Source organism: Pseudorasbora parva, chromosome 24 (assembly GCF_024679245.1).
Source record: "Pseudorasbora parva isolate DD20220531a chromosome 24, ASM2467924v1, whole genome shotgun sequence".
Classification (NCBI taxonomy): domain Eukaryota; kingdom Metazoa; phylum Chordata; class Actinopteri; order Cypriniformes; family Gobionidae; genus Pseudorasbora; species Pseudorasbora parva.
The window spans coordinates 4,504,684-4,521,239 of NC_090195.1; the positions used below are offsets into that span (position 1 = coordinate 4,504,684).

The window sequence follows — 16,556 nt, forward strand, 5'->3', positions numbered from 1 at the left end:
TTAAAAAGAAGTGACAAAATATTAATTTTGCACTAAAAACAGTAGAGGAGAAATCACTGTGACCTCAGTGTGCTTCTCAGCAGTGATTGTGTGTGAACGTGACACTCACTACACCAGCGCTAGGTTCTTGTCCCCCATGGCCTCCAGGTGTTTGGCGTAGCTGTAGTATGTAGTCCGGAGGTGAATGCGGTCGTGCGTTTCTGCCGTCTCTACCGCCTGCTGCCACTGACCTGCCGCCTGATAAAACTTATTCAATAAATCAAACCTCCCGCATGACTTATACAAACGCTCTGCATCCTCCTGCGAAAAAAGAGAGAGATGCTGCGATAAACCCAAATGTTTAAATCTAAATGTTTAGTTTTTGTTATTGTACTGAATGAGACAGAGAGGCTCCAAGTGCACTAGGTTTATTTAGATAACGTTGTGCTTGTGTGATTTAAACATAACATGAAACGTCATTTGCAGTGAATTCAGCTTCCATAACGCACATACCTCAGAATGAAACATACACTACATAAATTAGCAGAAAGGTTGTTTCAGATGTGGAGAAAGTTATTACATATTAGATTCCAGATTAGGATAACAAGCTTTCTTTTCTTTAATAATAATGCATACTACTGAATGTGCACAATGAGAACGGGAAGATTTATTAGCTCAGCAAAAAAGGTCATGCTATGTCAGTTTTTGTCTTACCAGCATGCCCAGCTGTGCAGCCAGTACTGCCACTTGCGCCTCCAACTCCGGCTCTTTTTCAGCATCCCTGAGAGCACGAGCAGCCCGTGCGTTACCCATGTTCCCCAGACACACACGCGCCACATCCAGACGACGACTCTTCACACACATCCGTGCCATGTTCTCCCACACCGCCTCACTGGAGATTCAATCATATACACACAACATTAACTTGTGTGCGTTTGGTGCTTTTATCCAAAAATGACATTGCATTGACGGTAGACATTTTATCAGTTCATGCATTCCCTGGGAATCGAACTGGTTACACTTCATTTTAAAGTAGTTACATTGTTCTTACTCAAATATGTACTGAGTTATATCAATGAATTACATGTAATTACTATCGAGTTACATTTAGGTTTAAGGTAAGTTACTCGTAATTATGCATACATTTACTGTTATAACTATAGTAAGTACATGTAGAAATGTGTAACTATGTCATGACCTTGGCATTGCTATTGCCATTCCCTACTGTTTGAGCTACAGGAATATATAAAAAACACAGAAGCCTCAGTTTTCTTCAAAAGCCAAAGATGTCTAAAGGAACACCACAAAGCACTACTGAAGTCCCCTGGGTTTGAAAACTTGCATGAAGAATGTGAGATTGCCATATTGTGTGATGCCCTTTCTCCCATTCATAGTAATATGAGTGCACCGTCTTTTTAGATCTAAAGTCTTTGGTGTAGATCATGAATAAATGAACATGCGATAAAATCTCCTTTTATTGGCAAACATTCAGATTTTTTTTATTAACATTTAGGGTGCGTTTTGGTTGATTGGATCACAAGTAGACAAGGGAGACACATTCCCATCTCTTTTTTGTCCACTTTCAACCACTTCTGTCCTGATTTCTTTGAGGGGAGGGTCTATGGGCGGGGTCTAATGTTAATGTTAAGGGTCTAATGTCTTTGACATGACCAGAGATGACTGAAAAACATCAGTGTGGCAAGCAGCGAGGCGAGGGACCGTGAGAGCGGGCCGGTGGCGAGTGATAACGACACACCGGTTTTGTCTCCCCACGGCAGAGTGACGGGAGTATAAAAGGAGGAGCAAAGACAGTGGAAGACAAGAGAGGACCAGGCCTGGATTTTACGTTGAGTTTTGTTTATGTTTTATGTGTGTGCGGGCAGTCGTCCGTAAGGGGCTGCCCGCGGTTTACTTTTGTTTTTTTTATTTAATAAAACTTGTTTAATGTTCACCGTTTTTTTTATTTTATTATCCTTTATTTTACCAGGAAATAATCCCATTGAGATTCAAAATCTCTTTTTCAAGGGAGTCCTGGCCAAGACAGCAGAAAAAAAAAAAAAAAAAAAAAAAATAATAATAATAATAACAAACAAATTAAAAATACAATAAAATACATATACACACAAATAACCAAAAGAAAACATTTAACACTTTAACATCATCTCAAAAAAAATCACCAGCCGCACTCAATAACATCACATGTGCATTTAGTACTCAAATTGTCCTTTATCCGAGTTTTAAACTGTGTCATTGTCGGTAGATCCTCAAATTTAAGCTGTTTCTGCAATGTATACCAGGAAAAAGGTGCAAAAACTTTAAAAGCACTTTCACCGAAAACAGTTCGCGTTCGTGGGATATCATACATGATTTGCTTATATGATCTAAGATTACAATTCATAGCAGTGACTTTTGGAGTCAGAAGAGAACATAAGTAAGAAGGCAATTTACAAAGTATGGCCTTAAAAAGAAAAGTATACCAGTGCTCCAGCCTGCGATTGTGCAAGGATGGCCAACCCACACTCTCATACAAGCTACAATGATGAGTACGGAAATTAGAATCAGTTACAAATCTCAGTGCTGCATGATATACTGAATCCAACATTTTCAAAGAAGATTGATTTGCATGCATGTATAAAATATCACCATAATCCAGCATTGTCAAAAATGTTGTTTGTATAAGTGTTTTTCTCGTACTAAAAGAGAAACAGCCTTTGTTTCTATAATAGAACCCCAACTTTACTCTAAGTTTTTTTGTTAAAAACTCTATATGCTGTTTGAAAGACACATTTTCTTCTAAAAGGAAACCAAGATATTTATATACTGATACTCGTTCAATTACTTTCTCATCTAGGGTCACAATTTGACAAGCGTCTTCTATTATTTAAAATAGTTTTATTACTAAAAGGCCCCCTTCCTTCCCATTTCTAAGATTGTTATTACAATCAGCTTTCGTTTCTGATGTGACAGCCGCGAGACCAGCCGAACACTGCAAGTGTGTGTTAGAAATCTGGAATGGTGAGAAAAAATTGTGCTTGGTACATTTTTCATCTTCAAATCAAACTTGGGTCTCCAACGGACAAAGTTTAAATCTGTCTGAATTTATAAAGTCTGACTAGCGCGTTTCCCATCATTTTTACGCATTAGATGTAGAGTAGGCATCTTTTGTGGCCGTTTGAACACATTTGACCACATGAGCATTTACACTACTAAAGCAATCCGGTCGAATGTGTTTTTGACTACCTCTGAAAGCTCAAAATGTTTTATACCCCGTTTGCTCCAGTATTTAGCGTCATCCACTTGTGATCCGATTAACCAAAGCACATCTTAAAGGAATAGTTCACCTAAAAATGAAAATTCTGTCATTATTTACTCACCCTTAAGTTCTTCAAAACCGGTATACATTTCATAGTTCTGCTGAAGATATTTTGAAGAAAGTTTGTAACCAGTTCACTTTGGGGGCACCATTGACTTCCATAGCAGGAAAAAAAAAGACAGTTTTCATTTTTGGGTGAACTATCCCCAGAGGCGGACAGTACTGAATTATTTTTACTTTCCAAGAAATTTTGTTTTTCAAGTATATGAACTTCATCAGTGTTCTTCTCTGGAAAACTTTTAATTCACAACAATCCAAAACATAATATTGTACTTTTTACTGCAATACTTTTCATATGGAATATTATTTAATACTTAATTACATAAAAAATGTAGTACTGTACTCAAGTAAAAGTATTCAGTTTTACTTGAGTATAAGTAAGAAAGTACTACATTTTTAGTGTAATTAAGTAATAAAGGTAAGAAAACAACAACTTTTCAATTATGAAATGTAGTGCAGTAAAAAGTATGACATTAGTTGTTATGCTTTGGAATGCAGTGAAGTAAAAGTTTTCTAAAGAAAAACACTGATAAAGTATATGCTTAAAAATTTACTTGAGTAGAAAGTAAAAATACTCCACTGTCCGGCTCTGACTATCCCTTTAATACCAGGTGTAAATAGGGCTTAAGATCAGCAGCGTTCTAAAGTGTGGATTACATGCACTTAAACAACATAAAGCACTAAGGGTGTGAGGATGTGTGAAAAATATTTGCACCGTTTTTTCTCTCTTCGGCACTCAGCAGCTGCCCTTTGAGTGTTTCTGCAGTTTCTCCTTTCGTTCCACCTCATGAGCGAACCGTTCCAGCTATGCATGGAATGACCCCATCAACACCCAACACTCTCTCTCCCACATTCCCTCTCTCCCACTTGCTTGGCCCTTCGTGCCCTCCCTCATATTATCATTCAGCCCCATCTGGTCTTTATTTAACCAAAATCCCCCGTTCTCTCGTCTTTTTCACTCTGTTCGGCTTTAGTATTTACAGATGTGGGCTGTTTATTAGAGTTAAGCCACAGGAAATTCCCTGAATCTTTGGGGGCCCAGAACTGAGCAAGAAACAACAGAAAAGTAGAAAGAAAGCAAATCCAAACAGAAAGAATCATGATTCTTCCTTAAAGCGTTGAAATTAAGTACATTTTTACATTGTTCTGGGTGAGTGACTTCTTCAATGTACATCAGTACTTGGCGCAGCAGGTGAAAATGGTTCATTATCTCCTCAACAACACATGATTTGAGGAATCATTTAGGTCTGGAGCACAAACACTGCATGACGATGCACAAGATAAACTTTAATACTTAGTTCAACAGATAAATTTAACTAAGTACATGATATTTCATCTCCTGCTCCATTAATAACCAGCTCACTCAGTCAAAGAGAGAAAGAGGACGGTATTGCCTTCTGTTCTGTCTGTTTTCCTTCCAGGAAACACATCCTGTAGCTGGAGTAACGTGTTTGTGACCAAGAGAAAAAGAGAGAGAGAGAGAGAGATGTATTCCCAAGTACTCCCTACCCTCCCAGTTCTTCTGAGCTTTTCAGGGATGAAGCACACACGCTCACGACTGAACATGGGAAACTGGTCAGGACGAGTAATCTGAGATAAACGAGCGAGAAAGAGTGTGGGAAAGAAAAAAAAGCAAAGAGACCGCATCACACAGGCATTTCTCAGCGTTCCCAGCAGGGAGACGTGGAGAAAAAACGACCCAGCGCACATCTGCAGAAGAAAGGGGGAGGAACAGAGACCTCAGAGCCGCAGACAGAGAAAGGACGACGCTTTAGGAGCGATTTAAAGAAAGCGTGCTTGTTTATGTGATGGCCTTGGAGGTCCAGCGTCCAGCCCTACGAGCAGCAGCCGTCCCTGACTCTGAGGAAGAAGGCTAGAGACTCCCGTCGCCCCCACGACCCTCAAGACACAAGAATGAGTGGCGATGTCCTCTAGCTAACCTCTTACAGCGTTCATGCCGCTCTGCGTTTAGCGTGCACGTGTACCCGTGGACGTTTCAGGTATTCGAGGGGCGTATGGCCCTTCGCAGGCTGGTGAGGGTGGCGGCGGCGGTGGCCCTATTTTCTCTGGTGCTCAACAACGTGGCGACATTCAGCTCCAACTGGGTGCTACAGGTGCTGGAGGACGGGCGGAGGCGAAGCGTTGGGCTCTGGAGAGCATGTGCGCACGAGGACACACACACTCACGAGCCCACACCCTGCCAGAGACTCAGCTGGGGATCGGAGCTCACGGGGTACCAGGAGTCACGCAGCACTGTCAAACGTGAGTCTCCATGATACACCTAGAGCGTATGTAACTGTGTGGAAGGGAACAGACGTTAATGCAACCTCTGCAGCGACAGATTTCAGCACACTTTAATGCACTGATACCCTTTATGTTACAAAATGTAACAGAAAAAAAAGTATTATAAATATTATCATTTTTAACGGATCATGAACATTCAATTAGAAATGTTACTAAACATAAATGAATAAATTTTATGTCATTTCATTATCAAGCATGACACAGAATTAATGTCTTATTAAAAGACATTAAACACTGAAAGAAACCCACTTAAAAAGTGATTAACAAGTACGTAATGTTTAGAAGCTCATTTGTGAATACATAACCTTAGAATTCACTAATATAATGTTTCATATAATGTTACATTAAAATAACTTGTAGTAAGTAATATTAATATACGTTATAAGTATAAGTAATAATATATACGTATATATATATACTTTTTTTTCCTGACAATTTGTGTATATGATTGTGTTAGAGTACACTTATATACGCTTACATATGAATTGGATGTCTTATATAAAACCTTTAAATTATAGCTTGCTTTAAATCTGATCTCTAGACTCCTCGAATGAAGGAGATGTCTAAAGCTCTTGTTTAGATGTCTGGCTAGTATTAAACTATGGCAACTATCACTGGAAGAACAAGCAAGCAGAGATTGCTGGCCTGTAGGATGCAGCCTGGCACGTCTGTCCATCTATCCTGATTTAGAAATAGGAAACGGATGGACACAGTGAAGGATTGTGGCTTTCAGGAAGTGACACCCACATTGGCAAAGTTGTGTCTTATGCACATCTGCAGCTGGATCTTCCTTACAATGATTCAGATGTTCTACCTACACACAAACACACACACACACACACACACACACACACACACGCACGCACATGCACGCACACGCACGCACACGCACGCACACGCACGCACACGCACGCACGCACACGCACACTCATCTGCTCATACACAATGCAAAACATTTTTCAAGAAAAAACTATTTCGGCCTTTACATTTTTATGCTTATTTTGATGTGTTACTTGCCATTTCTTTGTAATTTTGGTGAAATTAGCTAGCAATATCTGAGTGAATTTTATTTTCAGTGCATGTACATGTGGTCTTGAATCACCATTTGAGCAATAGCATTTTTCTTTTCTGTTTACAGTTCAGTTTGACATGATGCGGGCATGTAACCTGATGGCTACGGTGGCTCTGACCGTGGGTCAGCTAATCTTCCTGTTTGGGTTATTGGAGATAAGCCACATTACCCAGGACTCTCAGTGGTGGGAGGAGGCCATCGCAGCCCTGTTCCAGTTAGCCAGTGAGTGTTTAAGCCTGTTTGTACAGTCAGTAACAAACACTATCAGCCTCTTTGAGGAGCTTCAATAAGCCTGACCCTCAAATAACACATTAATTCTTCAATATCTAACCCGTCTGTCCTTAGAGATACGGTCTCTATTGTCCTGTGTTTGTTGTTCTGCATTTTGGGAAAGGAAAGATGGAGCTTTGAGGATCTATAACAGAACAAACATCAACAAAGCACAGCAGCCTGAGCGCAGCGAGACTACACACAATTCAACAGGAAACAACAGAGTCCTGGCCAGAGGCCTGCTGACAAATTAAATGAATTCCCATTTGGGACATATTCAGGCCTGTCTCTTCAAAACTTGCTGCTCATGTCCCATGAAAGCGTGCTGGGTCTGATGTTATCTCGTTTTATCGCGTGTGCACTTTGAATAGTTTGTGCATCCTTCACCTGCATTGATGTTTGCATGGAATTGCTGACTGGCATTCTTAACATAAAGCCATGCTTGTTGATGGGCTACAAGTGATCTACTAGTGCAGTTGAGTTTATGAGTGTTATAGGTAATGATCTGCAAGTTGGTGTATAAAAAAAAAAAGAACATTACAAAACAACCAGAATATTCTGGCAACACCTTAGCAACCACTCAAAACATCCTAGTGACATACTAGTAACCACATAGAACATCCTAGCAACACCCTAACAACCACCTAGAAAACCATAGCATCCATATGACAATGCCCTAGTAACCACCTAAATCACCCAGCATGTTGTATTTTATAAATGATTAAAAGAACATTATAAAACACCCAGACCATTCTAGCAACTAGGGATGCACCGAAATGAAATTCCTGGCCGAAGCCGAATAATAATGAAATGCTTGGCCGAAGGCCGAATACCGAACGCGGTGTTTCGCATTTTTTCCATTTATTTGGCAATTTTTTTTACCATTACAATAATTAAATAGTAAAAATTAGCTTTTTACTATTTTGTGTTGCTTTTCAGAGAAATAAATCAAATAACAAAAATACAATTTCAAAATATTTATTTAACACTGAATTTTTTTTAACATTCCAGCAGATATTACACAAACTAAGCACAACATAACTTAAAATAAATAATTAGTAAAATAAAAAATATATTTTTATTTGGCCATCTTTGAAGCCCCCCTTCTTGAATAGCCAATGTTAGGCCTATAACTGACTGCTGAAAGAATGTAACTCTGTATGTCTACAACAACAAATGTGCATTGAATAGTGCAAAAAATGTGGATGAACCCACAACAAATAAATAACTGTCCTAGACATAAGCCTACTTAGCCTACTTCTTCAGGAAAAGTGGCAGGTTCTTCTTTATGAAAAGTAGCTTCTCTGCTTTCTCACATGAAAGTCAGTTCCTCTTCTCATCGATGACATGAGATGCAGCACTAAACAGTGCTTCCACATTGCTGACATGTTTGCTGCATAAAGCACGCGGCTCTCACTCTACGTGCGTTACTTTTTGATCGCGTCATTAAAAACGTCATTGTTCGGCAAAAATTATTCGGCCTTTTTACTTATTCGGCCGAATGCCGAAAGTGCTTTTTTGGCTATTTTCGGCCGAATAATTTCGGTTGCCGAACATTCGGTGCATCCCTACTAGCAACACCGCAGCAACCATGCTGAACACCCTAGCAACTCCATAGCAACCACGCTGAACACCCAACCAACCACCTAAAACACCCTACCACCTGCCCAAAACACCCTAGCAACAATATAGAACACCCTAGCAACGTCTTACTAACCACCCAGAACACCCTAAGATTTAGCAAAAAAATGTAATTGCAATTTTCATATTTTTCAAAATGGTCATTGCGATATAATTATTATACATATCTATAATGTTTTATTATTAATACTACATATATTTGTTTAATTAAATCGTGATTTAAAAAAGAAAAGTGATTTGATTATTTGCACTAAGCCATGTCGTGATTTCAGTTTTACTTTAATTAAACATGCTGCCCTACTCAATCAACCTAGCAGGCAACACCCTAGCAACCACCCCAAAAAAACCCCATCATTATAGCAAAAACTTTTGCACAGGCAAGCACCACTCACGTTTTATTCATCAATGTAAAAAGGTAGTTCATAAGAATTCTTTGAGCACACCCGGTGTTTTCTTAACCTCAGGTCATTTTTTATAGCTACCCTGAACATTTCCTGTGTTTAAGAAAAACTTATTTTCAAGTTTCATCAAAGATGTGCGTGACTCAGTGGTCTGGCTTTTGTGATGTCGTGCTACGATGGTGGTCCGCTACTAGTTTAGTATATCAGTACAGCTAATAGCGCGCACTGCCCATGTATGTGTGCGCTGTTTTAAGTGTGACAATAGTTATATTTAGCTAAACGGGGTCCAGAGCACCAGCGGCTGCCGCACAGCTCCAGAGAGCGACAGTCAGGCGCCAGGATATCCCTGCTCAGGACGAGGAAGTGTCTGTAACTACCTGTTATGCAAACCCAGAGCCGCAGAGGAAAGGCAGGGAGGGGGTGTGTGACAGTAAGGAGTGGGGTGGCCGAGTGTCAGAGTTATTCGACATGGACTTGAACGGGAATTGATGATATTTTAAGAAGCACAGACCGGTACAGAAGAAAGAAAAGTGGACATATGTGACGCCATTGAGGAGCATGTTTCATCAGGACAGGTCCAGAATCTCCCAAAATGTGTGATAGTGTGTGTGTGTGTGTGTATTATGGGTGGAGGAAACAAGTGTCCTGATTAACTGTCCCTGCAATACTGCGTCTGTTTACACAATCTCAAGGGACAGACTATGTCCGACAAAATGAAAACAATTATGTCCTCATACTGCCATATAAATTATAAACAAGCACAAACTGCTTCCCTGAAGTAAACGGGGAAACCCAATCAGATTTAGCAAAACCATTAAGTCCTTATAAACATCCATACATGCACCAGACTTTGCTACTCTAACAAGACGCACATGCAGAGGCAATTTGCATAGTTTAAGTGCACTGACTAGACATTCTCAAAACGGTGCCATTGAACAGGGACTTTCCCCCGGACAGTTGCTCAAGGTCACAAGGCTAGTTTCTTGTGTCCATAATTTCAAACTTATTATATAGTACTTTGTGTTAAAGCGGATGTCAAATGCTATCTCATGCACTCTGACTTATTCACACAGTTAAAGAGTTTGATTCTCATGCCAAACATGGCCAAAGTTTCAAAAAAACGAGTTGGACGTATGACGGAGTATTTCTGTGCCAAATACACTCCTTCAGGGGTTGTAAAAGTTTTGGAAAGTTTCTTTCTGTGTATGACAACATAAAGGGCAGAATTCGTTGTACGGGCATTTCTCCCGGATGAGTGTGTGCGCATATCAACCAAAGTGAGAGCAAGAGCTCAGTTATCAACGAGCTTTCTTCGGGTTACGCCTGCTCGAGTTCGGCTGATTTCGGAGTTGGTACAGCGTATCTGTCTTTTATAAATCTGATCTAACTAAAGACTCTTCAGAGATATGAAGGATGCATTACTCCTCTATAGATACTCAAGATTACCATGAGATTGGCAGAAACTGTGTGTTATGGACCCTTTAAGGGTTAGTTCACCGTCAAAGCCACCCTAGGTGTATATGACTTTTTCTTTTACCCAAACACAAATTGCAGATATATTTAAAACGTAAACGTAGCAGATTTATATGCCGTTTATCAACAGGGCATGAAATCCATTTGCTCAGACAATGTTTGGTGTTTGGTATATCTATCTACATTACAATTATAAAAGAGAAATTTCACCTCTGCTCTAGTCCATCATGACATCTCACCATAGCGCTCAACTCATTAGGTGAATTAGTCAACAAAAGTCTCCATTTACACACTGGAACTAAAACCACACACACACCTGTTCACCAATTCAACTTTAAATACACACTGAATGCCACATGAGTGTAAAAGACTGAATTCAGACAGCTGTATATACGACTGCACTCTGTGTGTAATGTCCGGGTCATGTCATGACAAAAATATAATCTGACTGAAACACATTTCTAAAATTGGACTAGGGTGGATATATGGATGTGATTTGGATCAGGTCTGTAAATGTCATGTTTTTTTTCTGTTCGACTACAGACCACAAACAGCAAAAGTTTTAAAAGGGCTTTTTTATATCAAAAATAAAAAATACGTTTTTGCTGTCTGTCTGAACAAAACCGATTAGAGAGAGAGAGAGAGAGAGAGAGAGAGAGAGAGAGAGAGAGAGAGAGAGAGAGAGAGCAATGTGTAAAGCAAAGAGAGAAAAACATCTGTTCCTGAATCTATTTAATTGAGCTTGTTATTGTACATCATGTTCTAGATCAATTGTACAAGTGTGTGTGAGTAAGAATCGTCAAATGAAACTGAATGAAACGGAGGGAAGGAAGGAAGAATGGAAGGATAGAGGAGAAAAGGAAGGAAAAGGGATGACATCGGGCCAAAAAAAGCTGCATTCAGAATAAAAACAGAATGAACAAATGACTCGTTCGCTCTTGCTTCTGCCTAAATAAAACACGCCTGTAACTGTATCTGAATCCTGTAACTTTTTCCATTTCGTTGCTCTCCTGCACTCAATTCATCTCACATCCTCTGCGTTTTGTATTTCTGGGAATCCACTGTTGTGTTTTCAAGCCACAGTTATTAATAACATGTGCTCGGGGTCTTTACAGGAAGTTGGAGACGTACTACTCCTATTAGTCAAAACCAGCCAAAACCAACTCAAATTAGTCAAAAGGGAAGAAGATTGAACTATTATTATGGTTGTGATGAATTAAAGGAATGTTTCAGGTTCAGGCTCTATGGTCAACTATGTGACATGCTGTCTAATGCCAAAGAAAATCAGTGAGATTGTAAAAAACAAATACAAATGTTTTTTAGAGTAATGTGCTTGCAATAAAAGTCGATCGAGAAACAGCTTTTGGAGTGTGTTGAAGCAAAAATGACCAGCTCCACAAATCTGTCCTTTCTCATTTAAATCACAATTTAACAAAGTTCTTAGGAAAACTCAATTATGCTTTAAAATGCATGATCTTTACATTACAAATACCAAATCAACTTGATACCAAATGAGTTAATACCAAATCAAAAAAAAAAAAAAAAGCAATCTGACAAACAAACTTCCATTTTTGGACATATTTCTGAATGAAACCACTGAACAAGAAAAACTAGATTTTTTCCATTGGTCGTAGATTGGATTGTGAAAACTGAGTATTACATGCCTAAAAAAAAAGTCAGATATGAAAGCGACTGGCTTAACTAAAGACCAACATGGCATACGTCAAGAGAGCATATCACAAGAAAAACAAGTTATGACATTTTGATTCTATGAAATCCAAACAATTATATACACACAAGGGACAAGTCCCCCCCAATAATTAGAAATGGACAAATTGTCCCCCCCAATATTTAAAAATCTTGCACTGCCCTTCTGCAGTCCATTATGCAGAGCTCTGTATGTTAGGATGACAAAAAGGTTTAAAAGTCACATTTTTAGTTTGGTCTGTCTTAGGTCTAACGGCGCTCGTCAATGGGAAAATGATTGAGATGTTCAATTAAATCAAAGTAGGCGGGGTTTACGTTCTCTTGTGGCTTGTTCACAGTCTTCACACAGAAAAGCGTGTCAATCTATCACTTTATGCCTTATTATTGCTACATAATTTATGCTATAATTATTTCCTGTGAAATCACAAAACAAAATGCACACAAACATGTCCATGCTCTTAATATACAATCATTGAACTTATTTGATTTTAATGAAGAAAAACAACTATACGAGGGCAGATCAGAACCTGTGACCTTCAACACGGTTTGCAAAAATTCTACCACCTGACCACCATGGAATTCGAATCTTCACAGCTGATCTATTTATTCATTAACGGGAAGAATATTGATACTTGATTTGACGCAAAATAATGCAAATATTATTTGCAAATAGTCCCAAAATTATTATCTCCCAACTAGAATAAGACCTAGAATTTTGTTCGCTGTTTCTTTATGCTTTATAAAAATAAAAAAGACATGGTTACGAACTTGATATAATTCAACACCCTTAATTTCAATAAAAGCCAAATTGTAGAATTTGAGTTGTTTTATTCTATAAAACCTTTCAAAATATAATGGTGATCTGGCAAATATTAAAAAATATATATATTTTGTATTTTAAAAGTTTTTTTTTTTTTTGCTTTACACATTAAAACAACTCTTATGTGATAAGTCAGCATAAAATGAAAATTCACATCTAAATGCATGAATCCCTTTATTATAAAAAAATGTATTCTATAAAACATGTTCTAATAAACCATCCTAGGGGACAGAAAGATCCCTTAATTAAAGAATCAACCTTAAACAATGATGCTTTGGCTATACTTCCTTCTGAAACGAAGCCCTGTCTCTGTCTCCGCAGGTTTTGTGCTGGTGATCGGTCTGGTGACGTTCTACAGGATTGGACCCTACACTCACCTGTCCTACTCTTGCTACGTAAACATCGCTGCATGCTTGTTTGCCACACTAGCGGCTGCCATGCTAATCTGGAATATTCTGCATCGCCGTGACGACTGTCTGTCACCGCCTGTCATTGTCATCAGTCGATCTTTGACCACACCCTTCAGGCCACGCCTAGACAATGACTACGTAGAGTCTCCGTGCTGACACACAAAGACACATCTCACCGGAGACAAAACACATGATGGATATTTAGATGGGACGGACAAAAAAGCCCATGGAGAGGATTTTAAACATTTTATGTGACATTGATCATCTGCTTAATGGGACAGTTCATTAAAAGAAAACACAATTTGCTGTTAATTTGCTTACCCTAAGGCTATTCAAGTGTCTTTTTTCTTCAGTAGAACAATAAAGACGATTTTTAGCTGAAACCGGGGTCCTTGGTGATTCATAAAATGCAAGTCAGTGGCTACCGTCACTTTGAAAATCAAAAAAAGACATACAGTCCAAATAAAATGAATAACCATGGCTCATGACAATACATTGAGATATTATGAAGTGAAACGATCGGTCTGTGCAAAAAACTGCACATTATTTACAACATCGTGACTCGACAAACGGTCCTGAGTGTGTTCATGACAGTGCTTCCTGTCCCATAATGACGTGTATGCAGGAGCATTACTCAAATGTTGGGAATATGTGAAAAGTAAATCGTCATAATGCGCCAGGAAGCTTGCGCTCCAGACTGTCATGAATGTGCTAAGAACTGTTTGCCGAGGCTGTGGTTTACAGGTCATAATGCTGTTTCTTGCACAAGACCAATCGTTTCGCTTCATAAGAAAAAACATGGTTATTCATTTTATTTTGACTGTACGTGTTTTTTGATTCTCAAAGAGACAGTAGCCATTGACTTGCATTATATAAATCACCAAGGACCACGATTTCAGCTAAAAATCTCATCTAATATTCTACTGAAGAAGGGAAAAAAAACATCTAGGATGCCGGGGGTGAGTAAATTAACAGTCAACTGTGAATTTTTGGGTGAACTGTCCCTTTAAGAACAAGGGCAGTGATCAAGTGTCTGAAAAAAGTGACTGGCTTCGGACTGAATGGAAGACTTTTGAAAAAGAAGCGGGATTGTTGATTGGGAAGAATACAACCGACATATAAAGATCAAGCTGGATCTTGACACGTTTATGTTCATAAGTGCACTTATGAGAAAGTAGAAGCACATATATCTATTATAGTTCTATGAAACACGGAGCATCGGATTTCAAAAGGAGTCTAGGCATTGAATATTGCTCCCAGGTCAATTGAATATAGTAATTTACAGGCTGGTATTGAATCTGCACTTTTATACACTTATTTTCTGTGCTAATTTAAGAGGACAAATATGCAGAATGGATTTAAATAGGTGACTTACACACCTATTTTATGTTCATGTCCAGATCCCATTTTACTCCAAAGTAGAGTGTATTTTAGGACTATTCGAATTCAATTTTCAGGGAAATTTTGTATCAATTTGCTTCATTTTGTTTATGCAAAATATAATCTTTTCTTTACTGTGAGGAGATATAACACCCAAATATGGTCAAATGTGTTAAACAGAGCTGCTAGTATTAGCACATTATTCCAAAATATTCAATCTAAATGTGAGTGGACGAGATGGAAATCTGGTGGAGCAGATTCTGTGAAGGTCTGGGCATTTGGTACCAAAATTATTTGAGTGGCTTCTGCCTGTTCATTCATCTCCATGTGGCAATTCATCTGATATTATATAATCTTCAAGACACCAATGAGGAAACTCTGCATAGTAACAATTAAGGAGGAGATGATCTGAAACTGGTCATAATTTTATGATAAACTGGAACTATATCAGTTCAGTATACAGTAGACACAATATTTGTTAACCTGTGCCTGTGGTACCCATATATGTGTATAATACAGAGGTATATTAAGTATATTATTAAAATTTCACATTTCACCCTGAGCGGGACTTATATATTATTGGAGTAATAAACAAAGCCATTCAATACACAAAAGGGGTTTTCTGGGATTGACTGTGTGTGTGAGAGATTGGTGAGCACAGCGGAGTCAAGGACAGTCTGAATGAGAGGAAATGAATGGAGACACACACACACACTCTACGGTGACCCCCCAATTCCAGACTGACACTTGAACATGAGGCTAATAATGTTACTACATACACATTTTTAATGGATAGTTCACCGGAAAATACAAATCTGATCATTATTTTTCAAACAAACTCAATGTTAATCATGCACATAAATTCTCAATTCACATAAATGTTTTAATTATTAATTATTATTATTATTTTTTATCATATTATATATAATTATATATATAATTATATATAATATGATAATAATTAATTATTATTATCATATTATTTATAATTATTATTTAATTATGTTTTAAACATAATATTAATAATGATAATAAATATTATTGTTAATAATCATAAATGTTTTTTTTTAACATCAAATCATCCTATTAGAGTGATTTCTGAAGGATCATGTGACACTGAAGACTGGAGCAATGATGCTGAAAATTCAGCTTTAATCACAGGAATACATTACATTTGACTGTATTTAAAATAAAAATCTAACTTTTAAATGGAACTGTATATACACACACATCATACATGTAGAATATATGCATATTAATTATATGAATGTATGAGGTGTGCTGAATTTTCTGCTTTTTATTTTACTTATTTTATTAATTTGTATTTTTATTGTATTTTATTTTCACTTGCTTTTTCCCATACAGTGACAGCAAGTCACCAGGGTTTGTCAATCTACAAATAAGACAAAAAAGTAGCAAAAAATATAATAAAAGTGGTGCATGTGACATTTGCACTATATTCCAAGTCTTCTGAAGTCATACAATAGCTCTGCGTGAAAAAAACATTTTTTAAATGCACTTAAAAATGTATTTCTAGTCATAATTCTGAAATCTTGCTTCCTCATTGACTAGTAAATACTTATATAGGAATATAGCAGGGATATCGTAAGGAAAATACTAACTAAGGTGTCTTATAATTCTTTTTTGGGGCTTCACAGCCTCTGATTACTTGATTTATTGTATCAAAAAATCCATACAAAATTGAAATGATATTGGGGGTGTATGT

General features: G+C 37.9%; 2 protein-coding genes across 3 annotated transcripts in view; one reads left to right on the forward strand and one right to left on the reverse strand.

The window, feature by feature from the left end:
• The window catches only part of ift140 (intraflagellar transport 140 homolog (Chlamydomonas)), a 32,443-nt gene that overhangs the window by 4,642 nt on the left and 11,245 nt on the right, over nucleotides 1-16,556 (reverse strand). For both annotated transcript variants that reach the window (XM_067435165.1, XM_067435166.1), the window contains 2 exons: nucleotides 694-871; nucleotides 110-300 (listed from right to left, as the gene is read on the reverse strand). In XM_067435165.1, the coding sequence (XP_067291266.1) occupies nucleotides 110-300; nucleotides 694-871 (369 nt within the window). The remainder of the gene's footprint in view (nucleotides 1-109; nucleotides 301-693; nucleotides 872-16,556) is intronic.
• On the forward strand, nucleotides 4,272-15,392 carry tmem204 (transmembrane protein 204). The gene is made up of 3 exons (XM_067435035.1): nucleotides 4,272-5,614; nucleotides 6,795-6,950; nucleotides 13,362-15,392. The coding sequence occupies exons 1-3, from the start codon at nucleotides 5,368-5,370 to the stop codon at nucleotides 13,604-13,606; spliced, it is 648 nt and encodes a 215-aa protein (XP_067291136.1). The 5' UTR covers nucleotides 4,272-5,367; the 3' UTR covers nucleotides 13,607-15,392.

Bases quoted from the DNA above. Each gene is read 5' to 3' on its own strand.
- tmem204 (XM_067435035.1), top strand. From the start codon at position 5,368: ATGGCCCTTCGCAGGCTGGTGAGGGTGGCGGCGGCGGTGGCCCTATTT. The intron at 5,615-6,794 runs GTGAGTCTCCAT...TTCTGTTTACAG, and splicing joins GTCACGCAGCACTGTCAAAC to TTCAGTTTGACATGATGCGG. The intron at 6,951-13,361 runs GTGAGTGTTTAA...CTGTCTCCGCAG, and splicing joins AGCCCTGTTCCAGTTAGCCA to GTTTTGTGCTGGTGATCGGT.